At 34.2% G+C, this 12,165-nt stretch overlaps 1 protein-coding gene across 1 annotated transcript; it reads right to left on the bottom strand.

The window, feature by feature from the left end:
* Positions 1-4,151: 4,151 nt before the first annotated feature.
* LOC133198061 (piggyBac transposable element-derived protein 4-like) lies at positions 4,152-5,468 on the bottom strand. The gene has a single exon (XM_061334215.1). It carries the CDS (start codon positions 5,466-5,468, stop codon positions 4,152-4,154), a length of 1,317 nt encoding a protein of 438 aa, XP_061190199.1.
* Between the last annotated feature and the right edge of the window lie 6,697 nt (positions 5,469-12,165).

Here is a 12,165-nt window from a genome sequence, read left to right as displayed (position 1 = left end):
CAAACTAATTCATGTTTCTCTACCCAAAATTAAACTGTGTAATTTAACACCCACTCCCTTAAATGATTTAAAAGTTTCAGTTTCGTGAAACCTTTCTCTTTGGTTTCAATAATTACTCTGACAGTCCCAAGTTTTTGAAGATCGCCGACCAATAAAAAAGAAGACTTTTATTGTTGGTTTTTTTTTTAATTCTTTATACGAGTATAACGATATTTTTGTGATTTCAGGATTGCATGCTGTTTGATCAGTTGTTATTACCTACAGTTATGTATGATGGGTGATTTTGGTCAAGACTAGCTACTGAAATATGGTCATGTTATAAATGCAGTTTTTACAGCTTGAAAACACGGTTATAGTAAAAGGGCTTGATCATCTCGTAAAATACGGTATAGCACACCGTCACGGTAATCTCGTGTCCCCGCGATCACCGCGATGATAAAACCGCGACGGTGTATCGCGGAGAGGATTAAAACACCATCGCGGGGGCGCGGGAAAATACGGGATCCGCGTTGACCGTAGTGTAGCTTAGATACGCGCCAAAATGATAGTTTACCAAATAATGAAAAATATGTACAGTTAATACAATTCGATATATCAAGAACTTAAATTAAACCTTTAGTGACAAATATCAATAGTTTCTTTTTGTTTTATCAGTGAAAAAATGTACTAAAATGACGAATGAAAAACTTATCGCGAATTTCCTCCACAATTCCTACACTGTAGTAGGTCCACAAGAACTGCAGATTCCGGCAGAAAAGATAATGGCGAGTACTTTGGGTCAAATGTTTACACTTCTGACACCAGTGTTGTGCTGATGCTTATTTCCTGGACTGCAGGAGGCGGTCGTTGTTCGGGACACACGCGGACACGGAACTCACTGAAATAAGGGGACATCAACACTGCTAATTCATGCCGGTGTTAGGTAGTTCGTACCCAGTACTATTCGGTTCCACAACAGTTTCCTTAAGGTGAAAACAAAAGAACACAAAAAATAAATGCTAAGATTGTTGCTGCAGTTTTAAAACAAAAATAAAGCACTGAAAACAAGAAAAATAAAGAAATACCGAGTCACAATTTGTAAACTTCCGGTTTATGAATGAAATGGATTTCGAGCTCGCTCGGAATTCGCAAAAACAAAACCGAACTCGACTGAATGTAAATGCGGAATTGAAACTGAACATGAGTTCCAAGATCATGAAATACTTTGAGCAGCAACGTGTTACTGGTTAAAAGGTACACTGTACAGTATATCCCAAACTATAGCTTGAGTATCATACTGAAGCTTGATAAGCAGCAAATATTTTTCTTTGTGTAACCTGACTACTGAATAGGAAAATGGAGTTTTTTAAAGTGTTCAATAACATTATCCATACATGTAGATACTGATGCCAGCACCTTTTCACAAATTATCTTATCTTATCTTAAGACAAAGGTTTTCCAATTCTGCAAAAGTATCTTAGCTACAGAAGGTCACAAGAAATGTTACAACTACAGTGATACCTGTCTAATCCGGATGTTGTGTATTCCAAAATCGTGTCTAATACGGTATAAACTTTGAGTCTTTTTCAATAAATTAAATTGTTTTAGATGTTGTCTAATCCGGAATGTTGTCTAATCCGATCAATTTCTACGGAACCAGTGGTATCCAGATTAGTTTTACTGTATAACATAAGAATATATTGTGAATAATCCTTTAGAAAGAAAAATTAGGTCATTATAAAGAAATTATAGAGTTATCAAACTTTGATCTTCGACGTAATTTTTTTTTTCTAGATAAAGGCTACAGGGCCCAATCCATTATCATAAAGTAACAATTTGTCCATCTGTTTGTATCTGTCTTATTTAATTAGATTAACATCATCCTGTTGGTAAAAATGAAAGCCGACATTTATGAATCATAATTTCATAACTTCAAAGCAGTCAGTTTTCTTTTTGGAGGTTGTAGTTCATGTTTTAATTTTTTATCTATTACTTGGGTTGTGTAAGGGATTATTTATTTTTTTATAAGTCATGATATTTTGAATACATATATCACATTTTATTTAAATAAGTAGCACAGATGCCTGTGTAAATATTCATACTCCTGTCACTTAAATTATACTTATAGCTTTTTAGCTCATCTGAGCCGAAGGCTGAAGTAAGCTTTTCTGATCAAAGGGTGTCCGGCGTCTGTCTGTCGTCTGTAAACTTTTCACATTTTCGACTTCTTCTCAAGAACCACTGGGCCAATTTCAGCCAAACTTGCCACAAAGCATCCTTGGGTAAAGGGTATTCAAGTTTGTTCACAGGAAATGCCGCACCCTCTTTCAAGGGGAGATAATTAAGAATTTGTGAGAATTTGGTGGCATCTTTTAAAAATCTTCTTCTCAAGAAATACTGGGCAAGAAAAGATGAAACTTATGTGAAAGCTCCATTACATACGCTTGATTCAAAGAACAAGGTACAGTTTTGGCCAAAATTTGCCCTGTTCAGAAAATCAACCAAAATACTATAAAAAATATTAGAATATGTTAATTTTATGAAACAAGTAATTTTTATCTGATATCTTTTGAAGCGCCTGAAATATACTATTTTAAAAATGCAACCTGCTTTCTTGACGATCGCCCATTTTATAAAAACATTAACTCTTTCACCCCTATATATTTCTATGTAAAATACCACTGAACACTGAATATCTGGAAAAAGTTGTGAAATAATAACAAAAAATATTTAAATATCAATATCTTTTTCCTTTTTAGAGTAAGATATATAAAACTATATATATTTATACAGGGAAAATACTATATTTTAATGTTTTGGGGGTTTTCACTTTGAAAAGTAATTTTTTTACCTGTATTTCACAGGTGAGAAACAGGTAAATTTGTAATTTTCTTTAATTTTGAATAATAATTATTATTTTATTCACTTCTTTAATAATCATGTGTAAAACAGAGTACAGAAATCAATTTTAACAACAGGGGCAGAAAGTTTGTATGTAAACAGGTGTAAATTACAAGTTAGTGACCACAGGTAAATCTGGTACACCTCAATGTAGCTATGCTCAAGCTACATAAGATTGTCATGAATGTTTAAATTCCACTCCTAAAAAAATCTACAAAATGACCTGATTTTGTCATTAACTTACCATTTTAATTATTTTAAGAAGGCAGATGCATATATTTAAGACTAGAATGAATTTAGATGCATTACAATTTAATTGATTTACCTGTATTTCCCAGGTGAAAACCAAATACCTTTATTTGATTGAATTTTATTGTCCGTAGTTTCATGAAAGAAAATATTGGACTCAAAAATGAAATAAACAAAAGTCAATTATAATGATCTGATTTGAAAACAAATGAAATGTCAGTCTTGTCAGAATACCTGCTTACAACTAATTACAGGTGAGTATACAGTCAAACAATTGATAATCATGGTAATGTACCTTTTGTACAATTTGATATTGTACACTAGCTGCTAAATCTTATTCAGTATAAAATATAGCTGCAAAAGAGACATAAACATAGATGATACAAGTTTTTATTCATAATACATCAACACAACAAGGTATTCAATTTCATTCATAACATATAACAAAATAAATAAATAAATAAAAATAAATAGATAAATATAAATAAATAAATTTAGCTAAAACTGGGTAATTTTTCAATTCAATAAACTTGTCAATCAATCCAAGTCCATTCAACATACATTTAATAACACACTTTTGAATGATACTCTTTGAAACACATGTTTTTAGTGTTGCAGCAAAGATATTTTTCACATTTTTCACATTTAATTGTGGTTTTACACCTTTTGAATGGATTTTCAGCATAGGAGACACCTGGATTTCTTTCCTTGAATTTCACATGCCTTTCATTGCACACAACACACACATGATCTTTCCCTTCTCCAACAGCAGGTAAGTGATTTAGACCATCCAGTCTAAGAAGTTGATTCGATGTTGCAGATCGTGACCTTCCAGCCCTTTTGCGAATGCGTCGTTGGCCAATAAGTTCATGTGCAAGATCCAATTTGAACTTTAAAAGGTCACGCTTTCTATTCCCAGGGCGATCATGTTCAATGATGCTTCCCTCAAGGACATAAGCATTGTATATTGAAAGTTCAAGGAGTTTCCTTTCAATTTTCCTATACCAACGCATAGTTTTTTTTTATTTGTTCAACTTTGTCACTTGATCATTGCGATCCACCGCGCCCATGTATTTAGAATATGCTGCACCTGATGGTATGTCTGGGAACTCGGTTGTACTTCCATCTTTATTGTGCCGCTTCACGGTCAAGTTTTCCTTTTCTGGTATATGACACGTAGACAAAAAGTACACCATTTTCTTATCCTTCCAACACGTAGCAATCATGTCATCACACTGTCTCCAATCGTAATAGCCTCTAGGAAGTTTTCGAGCTTCTGATTTTGATTTTACAAGATCCTGTGGAAACCCACGACGATTCGGTCTGACAGTTCCACACAGACAGGTACCAATTGTTGTCAGGTAGTGCGCTAATGTAGGACTAGTGTAAAAATTGTCAGTAAAGACGCAGTGTCCTTTGTTTTCTAACCCTCGAAGCAAGTCAATCACAACATGGGCACTGAGACCAAATGTATGATTAATTTCAGTACCGTACTTTCCAACATATACATCAAAATTCCAACAGTACGCACTAGTGGCATCTGCAAGCATCCAGAATTTAATTCCAAATTTACATGGTTTATCTTTCATGTACTGTTTAAAAGACAACCTTCCTTTAAAGGGTACCATAGATTCATCAACACTAATTTCTTCATGGGGAATGTATTCAGATTTGAAAGAATTGCGTATTTTATCGAGCATGTATCTTACTTTGGATAGCTTGTCGTTTCGGTGTTCCAAACCATCTACTTCATTTATAGAAAAATTCAAATACCTTCTGATTTGCATAAACCGGTCTCTGCTAATAACATCTGATATTCTAGTTCCCAACATAAAGTACTTTTCATCCTCCTTCCAATAGAGGTCATCTCTGTCCAGCTTGATAATATCCATCATGATCAACACTCCATAAAACACTTTGATTTCATCTATAGTCACATCATGCCACACACCTTTGTTGTTATTAGCATCTTCTCTTCTCTTTTTATTGGCATTTCTGTTCGTACTGTCCACAATATGATTAAAAATTTCGTCCGAATAGAAAATTTGAAAGTAATTGAGCACAGATGCTGAACTATCTAACACACGAACAGGTCCTGGCTTCTCTGAATACGGAAGTCGACATCTTACCGAAAATTCGTCAGTCCAAACAAAATTTCCCGGTGCTGTGTAGCCATTGTACAGCTCATTTTCCTCTTCATCTGAAGAATTACGATCTTCAATCATTCGTTCTATCTGATCTCTTTCACTTTCGTTTAAATTTACCAAATCAAATGCCCCCAAGTCATCGAAATATTCAGCATCAGACCACTCGTCCGAATCGCTCTCAATGTCCGACATTTTGAAATCGACTTCATAGAAAAAAAATGTAAAAACGCCGCAATTTACATCATCCACAATTATCAAATATCAATCTGGCATCCATTTTTTTTGTTTACATAGCTACTTTCAATTTATAAGCCGCATATTCGTATTTTGCTTTCAGTTATATGAAATATTTGGCGGTAAAATTCAAAATGTCTAAATACCCGCTACAGCGGGCTGTCGGGGTGAAAGGAGTTTTACTGACTGACCGCTGAAGCGGGCTATCGGGGTGAAAGGGTTAACTTACGTTATGAAACATTACAATACGAGGGTTGCTGGGATATAATTGAGAATTTACTTTTTCTCCATAAAAGAAAGAGATCATTTCATGAAAATTCTTTATCAAGAAGAAATAAAACAAATGTGCAAAATTTCTAGTTCATATGATTATTAGATAAGCTCCGATAATATTATAAACTTGAATATGTCCACTGAACTGGGGCAGCATGGCTACGTCATTTTAACGTCACGTCAGCCTTAGATTATTTTCTCGTGTTGAAACGATTGGAAAGCGTTAATTCTTTTTCTGTTATTATTTATAAATGTATAACTTTGTAGAAAACAAACTCTCTCTTTTCTTAGTCAGTTCTTTGAAAAATAAAATGTGTGTTGTTGCCACAATTGAAAATTACATGAAATGTCATGTGCACTTTGCCTATCATGCAGTACCGACTTTTGCACCGCTGGTCAACGTTATGTAGTCCCTAATAATTGATGGTCATCTAACGCCTTTGGTTTCACTCTAATTGAATAGTTTGTGAGGAAAAAATATACAAATGAAAAAATGAAATGTTTCTTCGCATCATTATTGTTTTAGCAGGTAGTTTAGTCTAGACAATAGTTCTCCACATGGCTACATAAATTTTTGTATACTCGCTCCTCCGCATTGACGTCATAATCCATTTTGCTGTCGTTTTCAGATTTCTATTTACACGTAGTAAATATTAATTATGATTGTTGTATTTCTAGTCTAAATTCTATCAAAATTGCATAAAATAGAGTCAAAATAAAATTGATAAATTACACACATAATTTAAAAAAAAATTCCCCATTCTGGTCCACGGAACTACGTACGTAGTAGTTACCGATTTTCATTATCTGATTTCATGACTGCGCCGGGTACCCCCACCATTGACTCATTCATATACCACAGAAAAAAAGATAAAATATTTCTGAAATATTTCTTGCTTTTATTTTTTATGTATGTTTAGAGAAAATGCCAATTTTCACCAAAATACTTTCATTATAGAGAGGATAATACACACAATCTCTCAATAATTCCCGAAGATCCCTAGTATACTACAAATTCCGTAGGTCAACACCTCGTTATTTGTATTTCTGAATTACTATACCCCCCTTCCCATACTATCACACACAAAATTAAAATCAAAGTAAGGGTTTTTACCATCCCACCTAAACCAACAAGAAATATTCCCATTTCTTAAATTTCTATGACTGATAAAAAAAGGGGGGCAGGGCTTCCTCCTTTAAGTGAAAGAGGGAAATTGTTTGACATTTCTCCGATACCTGCGAAATGGTGTTTGATGTTATTTCTGTCACTCCTTGGGTCCGTTTTACAAAAGAACTTACGACTAAGACCGAAAACTTAAATTGGTTGTAAAATTTTGCAAAATAAATGATTTTGTTTAAAATTGCCAGCGTAAAAAATATCTTACTACATTCCTTTCAAAAAGATTAAAACCATTTTTAATATAATATAAGTTAAAAAGTTAGAAGCAGAATTAAATTTTGGTCTTAGTCGTAAGTTCTTTCGTAAGGCCCCTTGTCTTTGATTTCACCCCCTTCCTGAAATGAAATACCCTTTTTGTATGTTTGGTGATTGATTTAACAACCACCCTTTCTTTGTTTTCTTCTGTTTAAGGAACAAATGCTGCAAAATCACAGGATCCTCTGCGACTTAATTGTATTTTCGGAGATAACAGTAATTACAATAAAAATAGTAGAAAGCCAGCAACAAAACATAAACGAGAGACCTACTGTAGCTGATTCTAAGTAAGGAAATTTCACTTTCCTAAAATTCTATTTCGAGATGAAGAATTTAAAAGTTATGCATCTGGCCAACATCGAATTATTTTAGGATTTAAGACACATCTCTCGTTGTGGAAAAAATATGTATTTTAAGAGAAATAAAGGAAGTTTCTGCACTTTTATGGAAATCATCAAATATTTGCACCTGTGTTAATTATTTCGCTAATCATTATGAATGTAATTGTTATATTTGTAAACATAATAGTAAAAATTACTATAAAATAAATAAGAAATTGTTCAGGATAACTTGTAAACATACATTTACATGTTCAGACACATCTCTCGTACTAATACCGAATGACATTATATTAAATGACATTCGAGAGAATGACATTGGAGAGAAGCAAATAAAACGTTTTAAAAGCAATTGAGTTCTTTCACTCTTCAACATCACTGTCCTCATCACTGTCTGATTCATCGGTAATTTCGGGTAGATCTGATGCATCATTAACAGAGGTGCTCCAATTCCTGACACCTTTCACAGAATCGACTTCATGTCTCGCGTGCGCAAGAAACCACACGACACTGGTGATGTGGCCACACATTCCGACTACTCTGCTCCCCGCCTTACACTTACAAAAACCAACCATCAATCACACCATCATTATAACTTATCCAGCACTGACAATTTCTAGCCGATATATATATCTACTCTGGATTTTAGCGGATAGTATTCCCTGTATATCATCGCTTACTAAAATCTCGTATTTACCTTCGATGTCTGTGTGTTCGTGTGTATATGATCGAGCCATACGAAGTTGGTATACCCCCAAAGTTAGCTCTCTTATACCATTTTCGTCATATTTTGGAAAATCTGGCGCACACTGTTCGGCGTCAACCTTTACCCAACGAACTGGCCTCTTGTCCAAACCCTCTTCCTCCACACGTTTCTGTAGTGCATTTTCTTTTCGGGAGAGATGAAGCATTTTTGCAGCAATTGACTGATCATCGGATATGGTAGTGCACAGTGGTGGCCGATACCTATTACAAATGGCTGAAACAATTCTGATATAATCCCCGATGAAAGGTATCTGGGTGTTAGGTAGGGTCTTCTCCAGGTATTTCCATTGTTTCAGTCGAGCATTAGCAGCTTCCACAACCCATCTTACCTATGAATGAAAAGCATATACATAAAATCACAAAATAAAATATCGATTCAGGTACACGAAGCAGTGCTTGAGGAATACACGTTTTTGTTAAAAATAAGGGAGGGGATGGGATCGTCAACAACATCTAACATCAGTTTAAACCGATGTACATATAATAAAATTTCAGTTCTGTTATAAAAATGTTTTGATCTTTTTTTTATTATTATTATTTTATTTCATTTTATTTATTTATTTATTTATTTTTTTGGTGGGGGTGGGGGGTGGGGGTATGTTATTGCTGTAATAATTAATATTTGACTCATCTACCTTTGTAACCACTCTAGAAATATTTGAATCATGGGTTATCAGTTGTTTATCTCCCCTCTGTATGAATGACGGCATTTCCATTTGGATACCAAGATCTTCCAACACATCTCCAGTGTCCCTGAATCCCCTGTCCACAACAAACACGTCATCCTCTTTTAACCAGGATTTCATTTCTTCAGTGTTGTGTAGAATCATGTGTTTTAGAATGCTAGCATCGTTATTTTTTGAATCCGCTAGGTAGGTCCAAGAAGGGAAATTATGTAACCCGTAGTAGTTACAACCATCATGGGTTTAACAAGGGGCCTATGTTTGTGCATGCTGTAAGACCTTCTGGCAAAGGCGAAATTAGAACTTTTCTGGATATACACGTAAGTTCCATCTAGAACTAATATTGCCGGATCTGCCGTAGCACTGTTCGTGAAAAGATCTCTAGCAAGTTGGCGGGTGTGGTTCTTAATCACTGCCTCCCGCGTGATGTGCTGAAAACCCAGATTTTGTGGTACAAAATCTGTCATCAGTGCTTTTCTTCCTGATTTAATAGCTCGTCTTATCTGTCTAAAAGAATAAATGTGAAGTGATCCTTTTCACAAAATATCTAACGACTCTCTAATGTATATACATATTATTTAACATATTTAGTTTATAAATAGGATAATGACTGCTTTTGCATAAGACAATAGTTACAAAATTATATAAAAAACCTGATGCTTCGTCATGTTGAATAATACTCCCAGCAATTTGTTTGACATTGCTGTACGCAGTTTTACCAGGAGAATGGCAATGCATGTCCTCTTACTTCTTACTTTTGTTGACTTGATGCTGGTCACCGTTGACACAACATTTTCGAATTCACGACGAGTAAGTCCAGTTAGAATCTTGTAGTCGTCATCATCCATGTTGCCCTCATCATCAAAATCGAGCCTGGAATTGCGGAAAGCTATTTCCCGTAAGTCTTGAATGATGTTATATACTGCGGTTCTATTCAACATTACACCCTCACTGGTTTTAATATTTTCTATAGCTTTCTCCGAAAGCTTTCCATTTATTAAGTGACCTGTACAACACCTTGCTCCTGACGGAATTATGATTTCTCCTATAAGTACATGCAGAAATAAGTTTAGGTCCTGGCTTTTTGCACACAAAGCAATATCCATGACTTTTTGTTGAAGATGAGAAAGGTAATGCAACAGATGGCGGACTTGATATTTCTGTCAATTTAGTGCGTTTGGGAGATGTAAAAGATGGATCATTAGCCTCATCCTTATCACTTACAGGAACTGTACAAACCTTCCTTTTTCGAGAAATGTTTCGGCATTTATGACGGCACTTGTTGCACAGTACGTCTGATTCTGTTGCACCAACTGCAAATTTTTTTTTGACAGAATGTTTATATATCCCAACTGTACTGGACGACGTTCTTGTGGAGGTGGTCTTCCTCGTCACAAAACACACGAATAATGTCTCCTGTCCATTCTGAAAAAAAAATGATCATGTATAATTATTTTCAGATATGTTATATATAGTATAAAAAATGTGTATTTTCTTCATCAAATACATAGTAATATGACATAGTAAGCCAAAAAAAAAAAAAAAAAAAAAAAAAAAAAAAAAAAAAAAAAACACCTGACGAGTTCGAACCCACACTTTTATTACCCTATCATATTGTGTCTTACAATATTCGATACGGACTATTCACTACATGTACCTATTTGCAAACATGTTATTTAAGACCTACAAATGTATACAAACTCAAAATAAAGTAACAAGCTGAGTTTGAAACAGACAATATTCAATAAATATGCCGTCTAAATACTAGTTTTCTTTTTTATTATGCATGTATGTATTGTAAAGATTAAAAATAACACTAGGCTATCTAGCCATGGCGTCAAAGGTCCCGAAAGCTTATACAGCTGTTGTCACCGGTACTTGCAGACGATGTAAATATTAGAATGGCTAGCCTAATAATTTTTGCTAAAGCATACAATATTTTTAATGTAAAAAATTAGATCATTATCTTAGTTTCAAGATTCAGTTCGTAACATTTCTCCCTCTTAGCTTCCATCTGTTCACAAGGCTTTATCCGCCGTGTGACGTACAATCGTCGGTTAAATAGTTGATCATATTCATGAACTAATAACTGCACATATAAAAATTTTCACACATAGAAGTGATATATATATATATATATATATATATATATATATATATATATATATATATATATATATATATATATATATATATATAAATTTTTCTCATCCGTAAGATCTTGATGTCGGTAAACCAGAATCCCGGTACATCTACTTCTGTCTACGTTAACCTATGGTAACGAAAATGACGTCATTAAAACGACGAGATGAAAATTCCGGATAATTTATATATGTTATTCAAAAAAAGAAAAAAAAGAATACAGTTTGCCAAGACACTATTATAAGCTTTACTAAGCACTTAAATGATATACTGCTTTCAACTATCTTGAAATCACCGTATTGAGATTATAATTCGAGACTTTATAACATCTACTACCGACATGGCAACCTTTATGATTAGAAATTGATCGAACTAATTTTTAAGATTTAACCATGTCCACAGTCCTCGCCCACGATGAAATTAAGACTGAATATGAATTTACACTTCATATTCATTCTGTCAAAATTTAATCGTGGGCGATCACTGTGGAGGTATTGAATTTTGACTTTTACTGTCTATTTTTTGTACAAATAATGGCAAATGAGCCAAGGATATTATCTTTTTGACAGTGCGAATTGCGCATGCGTACTAGTGTTCTTTTTTTTAATATATGTTTTGGTGTCTATGAGGGTTACTTTATTAAATAAAAAAAAAGAAAGAGTTAAATAAACATATTCAATTTTTGGGAAAATCACCGGGCAAACTTTGGCTAAAACTGTACCTTGTTCATTGTTCTTATTATAACCCCCGGGGCTAGGGCGGGGCCACAAGAGGGGGTCAAAGTTTTACATAGGATTATATAAGAAATAACTAAAAATCTTCTACTCAAGAACAGCAAAGCCATGATAAGTCATATTATCACAGTAGTATCCTCAGGTAGTGTAGATTCAAGAAGTTTGTTCCAACCATGAACCCTGGGGTTGGGGCAAGGCCACAAGAGGGGTCAAAGTTTACGATAGGAATAAATAGGAAATATCTTTAAGAATCTTCTTTTCAAGAACAGCTTAGCCATTATTAGA

The sequence above is a fragment of the Saccostrea echinata genome, unplaced genomic scaffold (genome assembly GCF_033153115.1).
Source record: "Saccostrea echinata isolate AGI-Se365-2 ecotype Australia unplaced genomic scaffold, CSIRO_AGI_Sech_v1 ptg000033l, whole genome shotgun sequence".
In the NCBI taxonomy this organism is placed as follows: Eukaryota; Metazoa; Mollusca; class Bivalvia; order Ostreida; family Ostreidae; genus Saccostrea; species Saccostrea echinata.
The sequence above is the reverse complement of the archived record's forward strand: the minus strand, read 5'-3'. Positions and strand labels throughout refer to the sequence as shown.

Coding starts and splice junctions, on each gene's coding strand:
- LOC133198061 (XM_061334215.1), bottom strand. CDS start 5,468: ATGTCGGACATTGAGAGCGATTCGGACGAGTGGTCTGATGCTGAATAT.